The sequence below is a fragment of the Aquila chrysaetos genome, chromosome 11 (assembly GCF_900496995.4).
Source record: "Aquila chrysaetos chrysaetos chromosome 11, bAquChr1.4, whole genome shotgun sequence".
In the NCBI taxonomy this organism is placed as follows: Eukaryota; Metazoa; Chordata; class Aves; order Accipitriformes; family Accipitridae; genus Aquila; species Aquila chrysaetos.
The window spans coordinates 35992446-36012946 of NC_044014.1; the positions used below are offsets into that span (position 1 = coordinate 35992446).

Consider the following 20501-nt stretch of genomic DNA (forward strand, 5'->3'; position numbering starts at 1 on the left):
CCAGGGTGACTCCATCAGCCAGCCATGGCGTACTGGGGTCCCTCCTTGCTCTGAGTGTCCCTAGCAGCTGAGAGGAGAAAACCCAGCAGCATTCACTTCCTTGGGTACCTGGGCCCTCTGGAGAGTTCAGTCTCACCGCAGTGCAATGTGTACATAAGTGACCCCGAGATGAAGCTATCCCTACCACACTCACCATCTGTACTAACCTGGGATCAATTTTCTCCTAGCCATGGCTGCTGCCCGATGGTTTTCGTATTCCACAAAAGCAAAACCCCGGTTTTTGGTTTTATCAGCTGCACTAGGATAGACAATGACATCCACAACTCCGTCCGTGACTTTCTTCATCTCTGCTAAAATTTCCTCCCTCTTCTTTGTTTTGGGGATCCCTCCCACAAACAGGCGGCAGTTGTCCACACTGGCACAGACTCCGAGGAGACGCCTGTTCCTGAGTATAAACAACATTGCTGGTTTGTCAGGAGTCAGGATCAGTTCTCAAAGAGAGGAAAAAATTAAAATACCCCCCCCCCCCCGTCCCAAAACACAAGGTCAAACACAAGGCCTCCTGCTCCTGCGGCATATGCTTTTGGGGATATTCAAGCGGTCTTGCTCAATGCAAAAGCTAACATGAAGGGTGCCACTGCTAAATTTGACATCAAAGTAAGGCAGCACAGTTGAAATGAAGGATTTGAGATCAGGCAGAAACCAAAGCCAAATTTTGCTTTTGCTTCCTGGGATTCTCCCTTTTGCTATTTGCGAAAACGGCTACTACCAGGCAACTGTACCTATCATGCATGGTCACAGCAATGACTCTTGTGTTGCCACCAGTATAAGCCAGGATTTGTTGTGTTCACCAGTGACTTGTAGCTTCCCAGTCACCATTGGGCCTCATGACTGAAGTTTTAGGGAAAGAAAATGACTTGTCATGGAGACACACCATTTGGGGGCTTACTGATGTTAATTGTTGTGCAGACCCCCAAAGTAAAAATTTCCTTACATGCACTTTGCTCGCGTCTTTGTGGTCCAAGTACCTCTTGCAGGTCTTGAGAAGTTAAAAACTTCTTTAGAGGAGACTTTGGAACAAGGGAAGTAAGCAGAGGAGGTGGAGGTGGATGAAGCCTGATCTTTAAGACCTTCCAGTCTCTGATACAAACCACCTTTCCAGGCCCTCCCTGTGTTCCTTGTGACCTGCTCATCCTTAGGGTTGCTAGTAAAACAACTCACAACCCATCTCTTTTTTCACTAAAAAAAAAAAGCCATAAAATTGCCAGAATGGTTTATCTCAAAATGCTTCTAAGCAAAGGCATCTACTCATCCCACTTTGAACTGGAAAAAAACATTAAGTGTGGTTGGAATCAAAAGAAAACATATTGATGGGCCCATATGTTGTTGATTTCTGGGTGTTTTGTTCCCCATTTTTAGTCACAAACATGAGGGCTTTTTCTGTTCCTATCTATTAGGAAATGTCACTGTTTTGCCAATTGGTTTCCATCCTACTTCACCATTTTTTGCAACTGGTCTGTCTCCCAGAATGTATCTGCAGTATGGGTCACGAGAGAGACTGTGAATAAGAATAAATCAACAAAATACAGCCCAGAGGGGAACATGAAATAAACAGCAATGGTTAAGCAAAAGTTAATTTGATCCAAAGCAAAATATTTTTTCCAATGTTCTGGTAGATTTTTTTTTTTTTTTTTTTTTTTGGTAAGGAAGAAATTTCCTGCAAAAGGTTTTGGCTCTGCCTTTGTATAAAAGCAATGACTGCACAGGGAGACAAGAGGTGATTTCCTCTTAAAGCTTAGGTATCTAAATAACTTTCTTCTAGGCTGCAAGGAAAAATATGGCTTACATAATAAAATAGATTAATACATATGATGTAAACTTGTTGTGATGGTGTTGCCATGCTTACCTAATTTCATAATTATTGAGTTGCTTTATTGCATTCCTTGCTTCCTGTTTATTTGAGAAGGTCACAAAGGCGTAGCCCCTGTTGTTGCCGTTAAAGTCCATCATCATTCTCATTTCATAGATTTTGCCAATCTGCAAATAGAAAGAAAAAGTGTTGTCAGTAAGGTGGGAGGTGTTTAAACAAGACTGGGTGCTTCCTTGACTATATCACATCAGAGCTCCACCAGTAGTTGGGGCGAAATCATCTCCAGTTCAGCCTTGAAATGCAGCTTTGATCATCACTAACCTCTGTAATACAACTACCTGCCATAAAGTCTTACTTTTTCACACAGTGGTATAAGTTCATCTTCAAAGAGGTCTCGGGGCAGTTTCCCAATAAAGATCTCACACCCCCTCTCTGGCGGAGGGCCATCCCAGCCGGGTGGTGGGCCTCCATATTTCCTCTGCCCATTTTCCTGTCACAGAAAAAAATAAAAGAATGGTTTAGATATATATTTTTAAATGTGGATGTAACCAACCCCTTCCTGGGGAATGACACTTTAGACACACTCCATTACCAGTGGGCTGGAGACAGACGCCCTCTTCCCTTCAAGGAGCAACTCTCTACAGACCTATCAGAGATAACATAGTGTGCATTGGCTGTCCCGCTGCCATAACTGTAGTGAAAGGCTTTGATAACCCAGTTAGTATGCTGGTGATGTACTGGAGAAGGCTCTGGTTTGTACTAGCTGAGTTTTGCTAAGGAACATGCATCACTGTATGCTCTGCAACTCAATTGCTACTTCAGATGTCCAAGATGGAGACACTGAAATACCTCCTTGGAAAATGTAGGTCTTCTTGGCTATGGGAGGTGAATCTCTGTGGACTGTGTGTTGGTTGTGGACTGCATAATATAACACTTGCAAAATTTATAACTTGTCATGATTCTTCATCCAATCATAAATATTTATTAGCAATGATATTGCCTCTTATTTTAGTAATCAATGGAGAGCTTACTACTCTACAGACCAAAGAAAGGATGCTTGAGGGATTGTGTTTGAAGGCAGAAGGACTTTCCAAAAGCAGAAGGCATCTGGACTTCAGAAAGTGCTAACATAGGGGGAAAACTGCTCTTTCTTCCTTTCTTCCTTTCTTCCTTTCTTCCTTTCTTCCTTTTCTTTTTTCTCCATCCCTCTCTTTCTTTCTTTTCCTTCCTTCCTTCCTTCCTTCCTTCCTTTCTTCCTTCTGCCTCCTTCGTTTCTTTCCTTACCTCTCCCTCTCCTGTCCTGCAGCGATGCCCTGCTCCCAGAGGAGCTGGGACTCTGGCCTTTTTTTTATTTTTGGCTGCCTGATAATTTCTGTAGTTATTTCCCACTCTGGAATTATTCCAGGCAAGTGAATGCCTGTATGGCTGACTTAAGAGGAAAGCCTAAAGCACGTAAGCAAACAGGGATCCTTGCAGGAAAATAAGAATATACCACAAGCTCTTTCAGTTTTCCTGAGCCTATAACAGGCCCTGAATGATCCATGGTCATTCCTGTTTTGCAAATGTTTTCAGCACAGTAATGGAGTCACAGAGATATTTGTTTTTATAAATTATTTCTTATAGCAGACCTAACAGGAAGACCATGATGTTTCAGGCTATTTTTCTGCCCCCAGTTTGGCTGAACTGAGGACATTGCTGGCGTGGGATTTTTCTGTCTCTCAAGCTATTTGTTAGGTGAAGACAAAAAGTGATAGTTGTGTTTTGTGTTGTTGCCGTCATCTGTGATCTTCACTGGCCTGTCAGCTGGAGGAATGCTTAACTCATCAACAATGGTCTGAAAATGGTTAGAGGAGTCTTACTGTCCCAGTTTAATCCAACCAAAAGGCAATCAAACAGTTCTTTTTTTAAATTTTTTAATGTCTGTGGGAGCTGGTGTGTGAGGAGGCACAGCAAGAAACAAAGTCTTCCATCAATCTGCAGTGGCTTCGTTTGTGGCTTGAAGGCAGCATCTCAACAAACTCATCTTGACAAGGTGTCTGGAGGGAAGAAGGACTTTATCATCCACTTCACAAAGATGAGTGACCCCGGCGTGCATTGAGGAAGAAGGTGTTTGACTGCGTCAGTAGATAGGTTGGAAGAAAAGCCCAAAGAGATGTGGAAAAGGAAATTAGGAGGGGGAAAAAAAAAAAAAAAGACAAAATAGTAAGCTTGGAATGGAAAAGGTAGGAAGAAAGAAGATGGCGGGGGGGGAGGCAGGGCTGGGAGTTGAAATCTGTGGTTTAGGAATGAGCCATAGGCAGATGTGACAGTATGAAAAACTGAAGACCAGGATAAAGCAAGCCACAGTAAATGTAAGACATAGAGAAGTTATTTATCTTCTGGGTCAGGTACAGCAGAAAGCCTCCTCAAGGGCAACAAACCCAGCTGCTGGCCTGGTCCTGGGGTGCACACAGGATTAAGGGCTATAGGAGAATGCTTTTTCCCAGGAGTCTCAGTTTTTGCTTTGGGCTGTTGTGCCCTCTAGTGCTATGCAACGCAAGGCAAAGTTCAAGGCAGCCACCTGCCTAAAATTCAGTGTTTTCACTTACTTCTTCCAGGATGCAAGGTCAGTCATATTAGTGCCCAATGCGTTCAAAAAATTAGCTTGTTTTGGTCATGCTAACTGAGAAAGACTTCTTCAGATGGCTTTTGAAGGACATGCCCAGTCTCCACCTGCCCTAACCAGAGGAGGCTTTGGACTTGGAGACCTTAAAGACTAAACTGGGAGCAAACCTTTGGTGTTTGGGCAGGTGAGGCACCTGCCTCACATGCACTTGTACAAAAGGCAGATCTGGTGGTGATGTGCTGGACTTCCTATGGCCAACTCTGGACCTACACTCTTCTGAAACTTTGTTAAGTGGGTTTCCTTTACTATGCTACCACTGCAGCCATGGCTTTGAGACAGCAATCCCAACCTTTCCCAACATTTAGCAGTGCTTGGGTTTTTTTTTCCACCCTTATCATAATTTGGCATTGGGCAAAGAATTCCTGGAGGAATAAGATCCTGCTTCATAAAAGACAGCATCTATTACATGTGGTTATGTGCAGCAGGTACACTAGAGAAAAACAAAGAGAAGAAGAATGAGCAAGGAGCGCTTCATCCATCCAGATTCACTGCTCAAGCCCCCGATGCAAAACATTGCTTTAGGATGAAGCCAGACACTGCATACAAAAGGACGTGACCATGAGTTCCTACCTGGATCAAATTATATCCCGTTCGCTGAATTAACGCACGGAGGGCGGCTTCTTTCTGTGTGCCGGTCAATCCATCCCCGGATTTGTGATTTGATTCCATTGTGAGTGATTATCAGCAAAAAATCAGGTTAATTAGGGTTGCTCACTGCAATCAAATTTAAGATAAATTAAATAAATTAATACAGCGAGGAGGAGAAAGTCTACCCTCCTGAGAAAGTTAACAGGATCGTTCTTCCTAAATCAGTTACTTTGAGATAAAAACAAAACAAAACACCACAGACCATGGGAAAAAAAAAAATATCCCCCTCATGTTGCATGAAAATAAATAGCATTTAAACCCACCGTCAGATTTTGGACAGCACTCCAGTGAGACGCAGAGGGATATTGTAACATATCAGTGTACATGTCTTAGGAGGGAAACACATTTAAGATGCCTAATCCTGCGCTGAGTACATGACAATGAGTCGTTCATGCCATTGCATCCTGTTGATGCTGGGAAGTGAACCTTGTACAAGCCATGTCCAGGACTTTATGAGAAACAAGACCTAGCTCCAGATTTGCCTTGTTTTTAAAAATCAAGAACATGGGAGAACTTCAGATCTGTATCTAGGTTCAGGCCTGGAACAACCTTGGGTTCAGGTGTTTTGATGCAGATGTGTAGTTTTAGGTTATGTCTAATTAAAGATTTGTTTTAAGTTTTGGTTTGGGGTTGAAAACACCATAAAGCTGAAATCTGAATCTGAATTAGGTTACACACTGACAAAGGGCATTTATAAGATGGACACACAACCTATAATTTCAGGCTGCCCCATTTTTTCTGCATGCTGAGCATTGAGCTTGTGCAAAACCCCTTTGTATGAGCCAAGCATAGAAACAGGGTCTGCAGGTGCAACGTTGAGCTTGACAACCTGTGATGATGGGCAGATGCTGAACACCAGCAAGAGCAAAAGCACCAAAAAAGTTGCTTCCTTGGGTCCTGATAGCCAGGGCATGTGCTGTGAGCTGGTAGGACCAAGAACTTTATAGTAGGAAATCACTAAATCACGCCATCCAAAATGATTGTTATTGCCTTAAGCTGCTTTCAGTTGTACAAAGTTGGAGGCAATGAGAGGCAATAACTCCGAGGCTTGCTTGGAGAGCAAACAGGGCCAAAAGGGGCTGGGGAGGGTATACTGGAGATGAAGGGGACAGGGCACCCCAGGACCCCCATGGCACGGGGATGGGGAAGAGCATGGGATGGTGGTGGAGATGCTGGGCAGGGAAGAAGGGAAATGGAGAGGAGCAGAGGCAGGGTGACAGAAAGGTGAAAGGATGATGGATTGCTGTGGCTGCACCCTGAGCTAATGCCAAATTTGGGGGAGAGGACCCTAAACAATCCCCCTATGCAACAGGTCTCTTGGTGCACATAACATGAGCATTGCATGTAAAGAAATGCAGGTAAGGAAGTGCAACATATCTGGCTATGGCAGATTTTCTGAGCATGCCAAGATGCTATGGAAATAACAGAAAAATCCTTTTCCAATAACCAGCTGTGTAACACCAAGATCTTTTATTAGCACATGCCACTTTTGGGGTTCATTGCGGGAAGAGCTAAGGTTTGAGTCTGGCCACTTCACCTTTGGACATTACCTGCTCTGTGCTCCTATACGTTTGTATCCTGGAAGACTTAAACAGGTGCTTTAAATTTAAATAGATGGATTATTCTCAGCATGAAAAATGGGGCACAAGCCCAGATGTTTGGGGGATCTCAGCTTTTTGTCACTTGGGCTCTGCCACACTGAGGTCCACAGACCGCAACTTAAATACTTGGAAATAGAGACATCTTTGCAATGCAAGATTTTGGAGCTATTTATTGCTGAGATTTGTGAGACCCTTCTGATTTTTTTTTTTTTTGCTGTGCTCCCAGGTTCTCCGTTGTTTTAATTACTACCAAAGTGCAGGGGCTGGGATATGGACTGTCCAATGCAATAGCTCTCTCCTGCCTCTAATTCCAAAACGAGTGTTTTCTGCAGGAACTAGAGCCTGATTATTGTTTTGATTTGCCCTTGCTGAGGGCAGCAGCAAAACCCCGTCGATGCTTGTGGTTTTTTGCCTGCCTACACCTCCAGAGCTGGGGTTCAGCATGGCATGGGGCAGGATTAGCACACTGCTGTGCAAAAACGAGTCGGATGCTTTCCCAGGCTGCTTAAGAAAGAAAAAGCAGTCATTCAAAAAAACCCAATTAAAATCCAAATTGGTTTTGCATCCTCCTTTGCCTGGGCAGAGACACCCTATATGCACCCTATAGAGGAAAGCTCTGGTGTACTGCAAATTTGGCCCCTTATATTTAGCTTTTGCTGCATCCCGGTTCCATCAGGGGGTTGAGCAATCAAACTGCAGCACTTGGTGCAAATTTGCACAGTGCTCCATGAGTCTCTGTTAGCTCTTATATCTGGATTTGAGGCCATCCTCGTGTACCTGAAGGCTGAGACAGAGGTGGGGACAAAAAGGGACAGCAGCACTATGAGATATCTCTAATATTCACCGCCTCAGACTTCACCATTTTTTTTCTTCTCTATCAGGTATATCAGTGCTGCAGTGACCTGCTTCCCGACAGGGAGGCTGCCCTGGGTGTCGGAGCGCAGAAGCAGGCACATCGCTCCATGCCAGCACCGGCTCCTCTCTGTGCCGGGAAAGCGGCTGGACTGCAGCCAGGCAAACCTCGGCAGCTTTCCATAGTGGCTGAGGTTTCCAGTCTGTCCCCAGCCACGACCTAGATAGATGATTAGTGTAAGAGCCTTTTTTTTTTTTCTCCCTCCCTGCAAATTGCACTATTTCATGCTGCACTTCCCTACAGGCTGGGTGTCTCAGCAGCTGCTGCTGTGAATGCGTTTGCATGCGGAGCCTTAAATACCATACGTCTCTGTACCTCTCCTCCGGGGAGGAGTAATTTCCAGTAACTTCTCGCTCCAGTTGATGGTTTCATGCTGAGCGGTGAGCACAGGCCACAGGGCTGGGGGATGGATGGGAATAGAGCATCTCCCTGGCTGATGCATTTACAGCAGGAGCAATATCCCTCTTCAGCTTCTGCCTTATTAGATAAGACCAGGAGACCTCCTCTGGCCTCTTGTCGTAAGGCATCCTGCAAATTTTTTAGGCTCTAGACCAGCATGTCTAGACATTGGTGTACTCCAGAATATGCTCAAGCAATCCCTTAGGAATAAGGGAGCAAGAGTGTTCAAGGTTGCACAAGGTATTTATCACAGCCACTGCGAAATCCAGTGTTGGAGACTTCCATGCATTTTTTGAAAGTGCCAGAAAAATCGGTCGCCGTGCTTTCAGGGTGTGTGTTAATGATGATCTGGCCTTAATCTGTGCCCAGTGCTTCCACACGCTGCTGCCTTCGAAGAAAGCCCAGGCGGCCCCAAGGAAACAGCCCTTGCCAGTGTGAGCGGTGGAGGATCCCCATCCCCAGGGATGCCCCGAGTTGCCTGGTCCACAGCCCTCAGCAGCCTGCTGCAGCTGTGGCATTGGTCCTGCTGGGACCGGGGTCCGGCTGGAGACCCCCACCCCAGGGTACCTCCAGCCTGAGTTACTCTGCAAGTCTCCATTCCTGATTCAGGAGGAGGATCGGAGGCCAGGGCTGGACAACACTGCACACTCAAGGGCTTGGATGCGCATGTGGATGACCCAACGCACCACCCAGGTCCAGTTTTGTAGCACCACTCTTAGAAATGAGGTCCCTCCTACTAATTACCAGCCCAAAGTCATTCACAGCTAATTTATAAGCCTTGTTACTAGAGAGCTTTCCTCCATCAGTTGGGTTTCCCTGGGATGGAAACAGAAATCATACCTCTCTTTTTTAAGAGGTATAAATCCCAACACAAGTCCCAAACACAGTAAAACAGGCTTTCCAGCCTCCAGTTTTCCAAGCACCTCTTCAGTCCCCGCTCCTCTCCTACCTCCCTTGGCCTGAGGACATCTAAACACCTTTTTGGACAGGGCACTTTCCCACCAAGGGTCCATATCCATCAGTGCATCCAGACTATTTCCAGGGTACAAGTCGTGGTGGGATGTTTTATTTCTGAAACTGGTGGGATTTCAGCACCTTCCCCTTATTCCAGGCATCAGCCCCAGTCCTTGCAGTGGTGCCAGTGTGCTGGGCTATTTTTTTTAATCATTAAGGGTAAGGGAGGAGAGCTGCTGTCATGGGACCTGGGGAAACATGATTACTTTCTTTCCTCCTTTGTTCCCTGGGCCATTAATCAATTAGCAAATCCGCCCTCGGGGGGGGGGGGGGGGGGGGGAAGGGGGTGTGTGGAACAACAACTCCAACAACTCCCCTTCCATGGCTGCTGTTGGAAAGTGTGAATGACTGCAGCAAATTAAGGCAGTGTTTTTAGCACTATTTAAAAAAAAAAAAAAAATCCAACCACACTTAATAGAAATAATTGTCTGGAATTCAACAATTTCAGGGGTTTGACCCTTAGATGGCTTGCTGTTAATAATGACCATTATGCTAAAAAGAAAAGAAAAAAAAAGGGAGGAGGTTGCATTTTATTCAGATGTTTATATTGAAATTAGGACCTTCAGAGGTGCAAACTGCCCAGGTGCGTTTCCTATTTCATCCTCATTTTTGACCAAATTTTTAACAATACAACCAAGTTATCATGGTCACAGAATCAAGAACCATGCACCATTAGAAAAGGAAGGTACTGCTTTTATCTTAAATCAGAGCATCACTTCATTTGATTTTCCTCTCTCCATTGAATGCTCTCATTTATTTTAGGTTTCTATTAAAGCTCTAAAACGCCAAGGCAAGAAAAGGTACTTTTATACCCCATATCAACAAGAAACAAACTTACTATAATGCTGCTTCACCTCTCCATTACTACTTCTACACATGGTTTCCTTGCCAACTACTGCAGGCAGATCCTATGGCTTTGCTCCATCTAGCCAGGAGCAAGATGAATCCAGAAGCTTTTACTCAAAAAAAGTAGATTTTACTTCATTTTTGGGTTATTTGCTTGGAAAAGCGGGAATCCGTTTCCCCATTCAAGGGATGTCACCAGTGCTGGGGATTGTTGTTGAGAGGAGGAAAGGTGGGGTTTGTGGCCAGACCCTGCTCTCTTCCCCACTGCGTTTGCACCCTGAGCCTGCCCCTTCACAGCCTTTTCAGGGAAACCTGGTTACTGTTTCCATAAACGAGATAACGAAACCGTGTTTATCCTGCGCAGATCAATACAACTTCATGTTTAAATGTGTTGAGCCACTTGGACACGTTTAATGAAGGCCGTTTTGCACCGGTACCCGCCCTGGTGCAACTGCTCCTCACAAAGAATAACCACCTTTGAAAAGACTGAATAAGTATATTCAGTCTTTACCCCTAATAACCCAAATAAGTGGTTACTAGAGAAACTATTTACCTTTAGGTTATTAGCTTGTTTTTCAAGGTTTTGGGTTTTTTTTCCTCCCTTCAGTCTCCAAGCAATATATATTTTTTTATATATATATATATATATATAAAAAACACAAGGCATTCTTCATATTCTTCCTAAAGGCAGACACTTGAAGCTTCACAAGCTGCCACCAGCCCTTTGCTGGGGTGAGACATGCTGTGGGACGGAGTCCGATGGAGCAATGAGGCACGAGGCTTTAGTCCCTTTGCTTTCCAGGGCGCAGGGCTTTTTCCCAGCTCAGGTGGTCCCACAGCAAGTGCGAACTCATAGGTATTTGCAGGAAAGTGGGAAAAATTTGGAGCCATGGAAAAGCACTGCACGCTTTGCAGCATGTGAGCCTTGGGAAAATATTTCCTGTATGAACCGACAAATTTTTTGCTCAGCTTCTTTTGCTGAGGAAGTGGCTCCTCTCTTCCAAATACCTTTCCTCTTGCATACAGCTTTTTCAACATGCCCCAAAAAGCCCTTTCTGAGGATGAAGGGCACCTGATGATGAGCCCAGCCTCCTTCCCCCCATTTTATTTGCAGCATCACATGCCGGCTGCTTTGAAGCCAACCTCACTCCTACGCCTGCTCCCACCCGAGCCTCCTATCTCACCAAGGGAAAATAGCTTAAGAGAAGCATTATGTATTGGGCAGAAAGCCTGCTAGTTTGAAGAGATTAGGGAAAATTAAGATTTTTTTAGGATCAGTGATTGCCTTTGAAATGGAGATGGACCTTCTGCAAAGAGAAAGAGGAATAAGAAGTCGGGTGGAAAGATCTCTAATGATTAGCCCTAGGAAGTTGCGCTTTAACAAATCGAGACTGAATTATCCCAGGGAAAATCCCTCCTCCCCCCTCCACCTCGTCTGGCTTTGCTTTTCTGGCAACCGCCAGCGATCAGTGGGGGGAAAGCTGTAAAAAAAGCTCCCTGAGGAGCCCTTCTCTCCCCACCTTGCTCATCAAAAAATCAAGGCTAGCGGTGTGGGGCTGTGCCAGTGCACGGGTCCAGCATGTGGTGCAGGGGGGTCCCGCCCCACCCCGGTTCAGCCCCACCAGTGTCGGGCAGCACCCGAGGTGTGCATTTGATGGTGAGGCACCATTGGGGGAGGAGGGAAGGTCCCTGGAGCTGCTCCTTCCCCATCCCGGCCAAAAGCCCCGTTTCACAGGGGACCCAGTCCCTGTGCCCCAAACCTTGGGGTAGGATGAGTGGCTGCATACCTGAGCAATTTTGGAGATCACCGCCCGGGAAAAAGGTCTCCTTGATTATGGAGAGTTTGCGACGTGTCACTCCGGTTATTCCCTAATCATCATATCAAACTCCAAAGGTTCAGCAGCCCCAGGGCTGGTTTACAGTCCCTGTGGGTTAAACGTTAACCCGCCCTATCTCTCGGCTCCCTGCAGGCCTTTGACCAGATAGCTGGGTCACCACCACGCCGACAGCACCTACCCAGGTCCATTTTTTGTTGTAAATAAATGCAAAGGACTGAAGTCAGATCGCTGCTTAAGGGCTGGCCCTGTGCTACCGTTTTGACGCCAGTTCTTTCACTCTGTGCTGAAGGCTTTCCCAGCTGATCCATCCCTGTTGCCGCTGCTGCCCCCAGCAGAGATGCTGGGAGAAGGGACACAGTCCTGGCTTCAACAGGAGGTTTTGGCTTGCTGGAGGAAGACGGCAGGAGCAATAAATCCCACTTGCTGGTGGCCTAAATGCACGTAGCCTTCAAACTGCGGGTTTCCAGGAATCGCTATGAAAACATCATCCGAGCAAAGACTAAATACTCTTGCAGCGAGGAAAGACAATGCAGGTGTTGGGGAGGGTTTGTTGCACCTAGAAAAGGCTGCAAATAAATTCAACAGCCACAAATCTCTGCAATGGGTGGCTTCCAGGTGTGGCAACCTCTGAGCATCCAGATATTGTGGTCCTCGGGGTATCGTGCCACATCTGTTGATGCAACAGCTGAATTGAATGTTTGCCTCTGCTAAAATCCTTCTGGACCCTTACAGTAATAAAATGGGTACCGTGGTGGTTTGACAGAGTAATTTCTCATAAGATGTGCAAGTTTAGTATCCCAGCATAAGGATCCATTCCTGCAATTGCATCCTGCTGTGGCTATCTCTCACCTCAATGCTGGACCATGACTATACCACAGCCTGTAGGTTTGCCAGTCCTAAAGCCAACCCCCACCAGCAGCCTTTGTCTACGCTGATGCTGAACTGCATTTAAGGCAGTCTTAGGCTTTGTTTCAATGCATGTTAAATGAAGCGTTTACGATTAGGTGTTGCTGACGCTTCAGGTTTGGAAAAGTGCCATACTGGTGTTTGCTCAGCTTTAAAAGCATTAGGTATTCTTGTGCAGTAGGTAGATAACGGGGGCCTTGCTCCCTCAATGCAAGCAGCATTTTGCTCCTTGCTTAGCGCAACCGCTGTCTCACCGATGTGCTGCTGCGTTTCACCCATTTCTTGGCCCAGAAATGTGATTGCTCCCAAGGAAATGTCTGCCCTCTGGTATCCACCTCTCTGCTGAATTCAGGGGTTCAAAGGCAGATTTTGGAGCATATTATAAAAAAACCCAAACAACAAACAGTTACGACCACCTACCACTGGGCATAGTACCCAGAGAGGGTGTGGGGTCTGCTGCTTCTCCTCACCTCCTGGGCAGAGCTTGGGAGTGATGGGTCGATATAACAGTCAGATATAACGGTCACACATCGAGGCAACCAGCTCCGGCACAGGCACATTCCACAGCGGAGCGAGGGAATTGAGGTGTACAGGGAGGGTCTCCTGAGCCAGGGAAACCCCAGGGGAGCACGGACACCCTCCAGGACAGCTCTCAGGATGGAGAGTGGCTGATGAGGCATGGGTGGGGGCAGAAGTAATGGCGGCCACCCCCCACTCCCACCAAGGGCAGCCCGCAGGAGCGCTGGTGACCAGAAGCGCGGCCAACAGGGCGGGCAAGCAGGGCGCGGCGAGGCGGCCAGGGTCAGGCGGCGGCAGCTGGCGCTGCAGGAGGCGGCGAGAAGGCCGCGTAACATCAGGGAGGCTGAGAAGGAGTTTGATAGCTGGTTCGAAGAGCAGTCGGTGGTGGACCCACACCCCACAACCAAACAGACAAAAACTCCCCCTGCTGGCACACACAGAAGGGCAGTTGGCCAATAATGCAGAAGAATGGAAGCTTGCAACGGCAAGGACCTGCAGGAGGAAGAGACTTCCCCTGAAGCCTGAGGTGCCCTTGCAGAACTCCGCAAATCAAAGAGGAAAGGCCTGTCACACCAGCAGAGATGCTGGAGCTGAGTAAGGCAGCCCGATCTGCTCCCCATATAACAACCAGCGCAACTAAGAAAAGGTGATGGGTGGTAGTAGTAGGCGACTCTCTTCCAAGAGGTACGGAGGCACCCATCCGCCCACCTGACGCACTCTCTAGAGAGGTGTGCTGCTTACTGGGGGCTCGTACCAGGGATGTCACTGAGAGACTACCAAGCCTCGTACAGCCCACTGACTATTATCCGCTGCTGTTACTTCACGTGGGCACCAGTGATACAGCCGGGAGCAGCCCGGTGAGTACCAAGAAGTATTACAGAGCCTTGGGAGCGGTAGTAAGGGACTCTGGAGCACAGGCATTTTTTTTATCAATCCTCCCAGTCAAATGGAAGGGGTTTGAAATGGCCAGTCAAATCTGGCAAATCAACAAATTGTTACGGTGCCACAGCCAGCGTTTTGGCTACTTAGACCATGGGACTTGCTTTGAGAAACCTGGTCTACTGGGGGCTGATGGGGTCCATCTGTCAGAAGAGCATCTTCAGTCATAGGCTTGCCAAGCTGGTGAAGAGGGCTTTAAATTAAAGTTGCCGGTCGAGGGGAACCTCAATCTATCCCACTCCTACCAGTTTGATGCCAGTGCCAGCCATAGATGCCCAGAGCCTGGAGAGGGATCACAGGTCAGCAGGAGAGCACCTGAAGAGCAGCACAAAGGCATTCCGGCCACTCTAGCCAGTAAGTCAGCTTCATCAGGGGCCCAACTTCAATGCCTCTATGCAAACGCCCATAGCATGGGTAATAAACAAGAAGAGTTAGAGATGTGTGCACTCCTGCAGGGCTATGATCTTATTGGCATCATAGAGATGTGGTGGGATGGCTTCTATGACTGGAGTGTTGGAATGGAAGGATACAGGCTCTTTAGGAAGGACAGGCAGGGGGTGTCGCCCTCTATGTCAATGACGAGCTGGAGTGCATGGAGCTCTGCCTGGGGATGGATGAGGAGCCAGCTGAGAGCTTATGGGTCAGGATTAGAGGGAGGGCAGGGACAGGTGACTTTATAGTGGGGGGTCTGCCACAGGCCAGCCAACCAGGAAGACCAAGCAGCTGAGGCCCCCTATAGACAGATAGGAGCAGCCTCATGTTCACAAGCCCTGGTCCTCATGGGGGACTTCAGCCATCCCAATATCTGTTGGAGGGACAACACAGCACTCCATAAGCAATCCAGGAGGTTCCCGGAATGTGTTGATGACAACCTCCTTCTCCAAGTGATAGAGAAGCCAACGAGGAGAGGAGCTATGCTGGATCTTGTTCTCACCAACAAGGAGGGGCTGGTGGGCAATGTGAAGCTCAAAGGCAGTCGTGGCTGCAGTGACCATGAAAGGGTGGAGTTCAAGATCCTTAGGGCAGTGAGGAGGGCACACAGCAAGCTCACTGCCCTGGACTTCAGGAGAGCAGACTTTGGCCTCTTCAGGGATCTGCTTGATAGAGTACCATGGGATAAAGCCCTGGAGGGAAGAGGGGCCCAAGAAAGCTGGTTAATATTCAAGGATCACCTCCTCCAAGCTCAGGAGCAATGCATCCAAACACAGAGGAAGTCGGGCAAAACCACCAGGAGGCCTGCACGGATGAAGGAGCTCCTGGACAAACTCAAACACAAAAAGGAAGCCTACAGAGGGTGGAAACAAGGTCAGGTAGTCTGGGAGGAATAGAGAGTGTAGTGATAGGATGAGGGGTAATGGTTTTAAACTGAAAGAGGGTAGATTTAGGTTAGATATTAGGAAAAAATTCTTTACTGTGAGGGTGGTGAGGCACTGGAACAGGTTGCCCAGAGATGTTGTGGCTGCCCCATCCCTGGAAGTGTTCAAGGACAGGTTGGATGGAGCTTTAAGCAACCTGGTCTAGTGAAAGGTGTCCCTGCCCATGGCAGGGGCAGTTGGAACTAGATGATCTTTAAGGTCCCTTCCAACCCAAACCATTCTATGATCCTATGAACATTGGATTTTTTCCCTATCAAAGGGATTTTTCTGTCTTTAGTGTGCCATCCTATCTCATCTGTCATAAGGAATTGGTAAGAATTGATCATCAGTGACATTAGATTTCAGACTCAATGCCAGTGTGCCACTGAGCACCTCAGTCTCCACAGGGAAATTATTTGAAATAATTCAGGCATCAAATAAATGTCACTGCCCTGAAATTGTGACAGTGGGACGACCAAATCAGCCCCCAGAAATGAAGTGTCATGCATCTTCATGTGACCATCACTAAAAAGGAGTAATGAAAAAGTGTCTCTCGGGGAGAGAGAGCAATGTGAGATGTTACCTGAGCGTGGGCAACAGAGGAGTCCGATGATAAGTGAGCAAGACTGGAAAGTCTTGCTGGGGAGGAAAAGCTATCTGCTCGTTAGAGGAAATGCAGGTGGCCAGTGGGGTTAGATGTGTAAACAGAAGAGTTTGGGATGGAAAGCCAGTCACTAAGCCCCATTTTGTGGTAGAAACTGGCTGTCCTTTCACTGGATAGACCCACAGGCGTGGGGGAAGCATGACAACACATGTGGGCATGGGGGACCCACGGAAAACCATTCAGATGCCAAAGGATTTGGGATTTTAGCATAATTTTTGGAAGGCCCTCAGGTTGCACAGGAAGAGCAGCTGCGATGCTTTTCTTCTCTGTCTTCCTGTCTCTGGGGCAGATTTTTCTCAGAAGAGGAAAAGTGATCAAAAGAGGAGACGTGATCTGTATTTATGTTTCCTTGAAAGCCTCTCAAGAGGCATAGTTGAGGAGCCTCAAGAGCTGTAAGACATAATTGTTTCCTTTTCCATAATCACGTCAGCAGTGTGTTGCCTGTTCGAGGGTTTCCCTCAGCTTGTCAGGTGGGGTTAGGGAAAAGCACTTCCAGCTCAAGAAAAATGATACTTGAGTGGATGTTGCCCCTTCGTGTTAATTACTTACTACCACAAAAACCCTAAAGTGGGCCCAATCCTCCAGCTTCCCCTGGAAGTGCTGTAAGAAATTTCCTGGGATGCCTGGGATGCCCCAGGATTTCCTGGGGTTAATGGCAAATCTCCATCTCAGCTGTGACAAGTCCTGCTGGCTGAGGCTGGGGATCAGTAGCTGTCCATTAGCATAGTCATGAAGCCATTAGAAACATCTGTGATTTCAGAAAGAGCAGGGTGCCCTGCCCAGGGCCTCTTGGGGGGTCACTTCTCAGTCTCCCCTTGCTCAGGTTTTGAAGTAGGGAAGGTTTTGATTTAGCATTGGGCTTTCCTTGAGCATTGCTGGGGAGGCTCAGGGGAGAAGGGGGTGGAAACTCAGGAGGACATGGTTTTGGAAACCACCAGTGCTAGGGACATTGTCCGTGTCCATTAGGAATGGTGTGACATGCCACAGTGGGCAGATGTTCCTAGGGTCCTCATTGCCCCAAACTCACATGCATTTCAATGGGTTACTTGGCTTGGGCAGCTTATATAGTGCACAAAGAGACTTTGCAAGTAGGGTAGACACAGCTTAAAAAGTCTAAAGCAGTTAATACCTGTGCTGATTAGCTGAGACTTGGGAGCTTCTAGGCCAGGCAGTAAGGTGTTCACCACCCCCAACTGGACACCCAAGGAGAGTCTGCTGGCTGCTCATCAGCCAGGTGGGGAAGGTTCACCTTCAGGCCTGTCATCAGCCAGGTGGGGAGGGCTCACCTCCATCATGCCTGGGAAGGGGACCTCAGCGATCTTTCCAGTGCCCTGATTGTCCCCTTAGCTTTCTGTATTGGAGCTTTTTCCTCTGAATCCTTGAGCTGGGAGTGGGTCCATCTCAACCACATCTCTTCTTTTACCTTCCTTAGCTGATGTGACTCTCCTTGACAGTTTTCTCAGGTGTTTTAACCAAGGCTGTGCAGCTGGGCTGGATCTGCAAAAGGCCTGGAGCCCATGGAGCTGGGCCCATAGGAGCTAAGCTACAGGTGAGACTAAGCAAGTCCTCACTGGAGAGCCAGCTGCAGCAGATTTGGGAGAACTGGCTGACAAGTGGTGAGAAGATAAAGGGCCAGAGCCAGCCCAAGGACATACTTGTTTTAATATGGAGAGAGGGACTTGTACAGAGGATGTCTGCCCTACAGTGGAAAGGAAAGCAGCGGCTCTCCCAAGGTAATGGGGAGTTTTTTGGGGACGGTAGAGGGCTATAGATATGAATGTGCTTTCCAAAAGACTGATCTGGCTTTGGGTGCTGGGGTGGTGAAGGAGCCTGGGGCAGGAGCCTCTGTGCATCCCCGTGTCTGAAGATGTGGGATGGTGCTGGAGACTGTTCCTTAAGTCCTTGTTCCCAGAAGCTCTGTGTGTTTTTCACATAACCCAGTAAGGTATGTGAGACCTTTGCTGGGGGCTGGGCTTTAAGAAATGCAAGACCTCATCTTAACTTTTGTTGTGTGGAGCTGTGATCTATGATACAAGATCTGCCTTCTCAAGCTTTGAAAAACCATAAAATTGTGAGGAGGTTGAGTGTTAATAGCTCAGCTGTAATGTGGATGTGTCTGTGATGCCAACAACCCTCCTTTGCTTGGTAGTGTTGAAAGCATCTCCTGAGTCCTCTGTTCTGCTTGGTGGGGACACCTGGGTTAGGGTGACCATGCTGTGCCACAGGTGTGTGGACACCTGTGTTCAGTGGCCCTCTGGTTAGTGGCATGGCCACTGCAGGGGGATGGTCTGCTGGAAATGAAGGAAGAAATGGACTATTGCTAGAAGGACTTTGAATTTTCCCAAGTGGGCTATAGATTCAGTAGGGCGCATATGTTATTAACGAGGGTTACATATGTGTGTCTGTACTAAGAGCCATGAGTTACAGATTGTATTTAACACCATTACAACTCACTGTAGCTATATAAACATCGTTATCCTCCCTTTCTGGAGAATAAATCTGCATACTGTGATGCTACTGTGGTCTATAATTATAAACAATTCAATTTAAGTCTTAATGGTTTTAAAAAACCAATCCTGTGTTCCAGCAGCCTGCAGCATACCCTGCTAGAGAATTGTTTCCAGGCTGTGAAGGAATTTATAGTGGAGCAAATAGCCTGTGTATATTTATATTTCTACAAGCACGCATATATATATATATGAAAACCACTTGGTCCCCATTCCAAAACTGACATCAGGTGAAAAACAAACTCTTTTTAAAAATTGTCATGAATGGGGTTTCTGCATCCCCATCCCTTGGGCTGGGGAGTCTCTAGCCTCTTGTGTTGCCACTTTTCCCTTGTCATGGCTGAGAGGTTTGGGGTTTGATTGTGCCACACAGAAGTAGCAGCCATTTGCCACTGGCACATGTTGTGCCCAGAGGGCATTGAATTGTGCCAGTGCCAAAGAAAATAGAATAAATTATAAATGTTTTGTGTGTCTGTGGCTTCAAGATAAACCTGTGGTCATAAGTACTCCTTTGATTTACGATAGTTGGATATGGGCTGTGTTTGTGTAAGGCTAATGTTTCCATATTGATCAAATATTGACACTATGCTGGTCCATAAATGTTCTCCTATTCCTCCGCTTGCAAGCCCGATGTCTTTTTTTAACATGGGGTGTGAGCCTGCTGCAATTACAACTTCTGCAGTCTCGTGGGTTTCCTGCAAGTGCTACTGATGGGGATCACAAGGGGGAAAGTATAAATAATAGTTTTGTAATTTCATCCTTGTTCCCTGTGCCAGCCTGAATAATCATAATGCAGAAGCTGAGTCCTGTATGTGAGTGCAGGTAACTCTGTACCATCAAGCACATTGCAAAAAAAGTGATTTAAAACAGGAGCTGGTGGCAACACTGGTTATGAAAATGGTTTTGTCTCCTCGTTACGAGTAGTGCGTTTTAATTCTGTACCTGCTGGTGTGGCTTTCCCTTTGGCAAATAATTCTTCAAAAGATGTCATTAGACCTAAATGCTTGGGAAGTTAGTTGAAAGTTATGTTCAGCTATTTTTAGTTATACTGAAAATTTCCCGACCTGCTTTCTGACTTCCCACTGCCCCCTTTCTGTTCATGTGGTTTCTTGATACTAATAGTATGACCTCTACTTGGTCTTGGAAAAAGATAGGTTTATCGTGGGCCTAATAATACCATGTACTTTAGAAGTAAGTAATAAAAGGTAATGATTTTTTTTCATAAAATAAAGGCCTCCTACTTAAGTAGGAGGATATGAAGGCAAACCTTGAAGTCATAGGTCTTAAGATTTATGTAATGTAAGTTAAAAAAAATGAATTCCTTTCTGCAAAATATTATGGGTAAGTTGTCCTTCATGCAAAAATAAAGAAGGTAGCTAGTTCATTATTCTCAGTGGTCATGGCTGTCACGAAATGGAAGGAAATAATATTTATTTGAAAAGAAAACTTCTGAATACATGCTTCACAGACAAAATAGAAGAGCTGTGACTATGAAAATGAAGATCTGGGTGAGTATTTCCATACCATGGAAGCATAAGTATAGTTAAAATCTGGTTTTTACTTTTTGGATCTTTTTCCCCTGTTCCTCCCATAGTAAGCGGACATTAAAATTATTTCATGCAGACATGGCTTTCTCTAAGCTTTGACTTCCCAACCAGCTCTTATTTCACCTTTAAGTATGTTCTAAAGTAATAGGATGTTCTAATAGTAATGGCTGACATTAATCATAAGTGAAAAGTAATAATTGGATTTACTGTATAAATCATGGACAGTAAGTAATCTAATGCTGTTAGGACTTGTTAAAATAATATACTTAA

At 46.4% G+C, this 20501-nt stretch overlaps 1 protein-coding gene across 4 annotated transcripts in view; it reads right to left on the reverse strand.

The window, feature by feature from the left end:
• A1CF (APOBEC1 complementation factor) overlaps positions 1-11844 on the reverse strand; it is a 29034-nt gene extending 17190 nt beyond the window's left edge. For 3 of the 4 annotated variants that reach the window (XM_030031044.1, XM_030031043.1, XM_030031045.1), the window contains exons 1-5: positions 11744-11844; positions 5106-5249; positions 2226-2360; positions 1907-2037; positions 207-445 (exon numbers count right to left, since the gene is read on the reverse strand). In XM_030031044.1, coding sequence (XP_029886904.1) covers positions 207-445; positions 1907-2037; positions 2226-2360; positions 5106-5204 — 604 coding nt within the window. In that variant the 5' untranslated portion in view covers positions 5205-5249; positions 11744-11844. The remainder of the gene's footprint in view (positions 1-206; positions 446-1906; positions 2038-2225; positions 2361-5105; positions 5250-11743) is intronic. The other variant, XM_030031046.2, reaches the window with a different exon arrangement.
• Positions 11845-20501: the final 8657 nt, after the last annotated feature.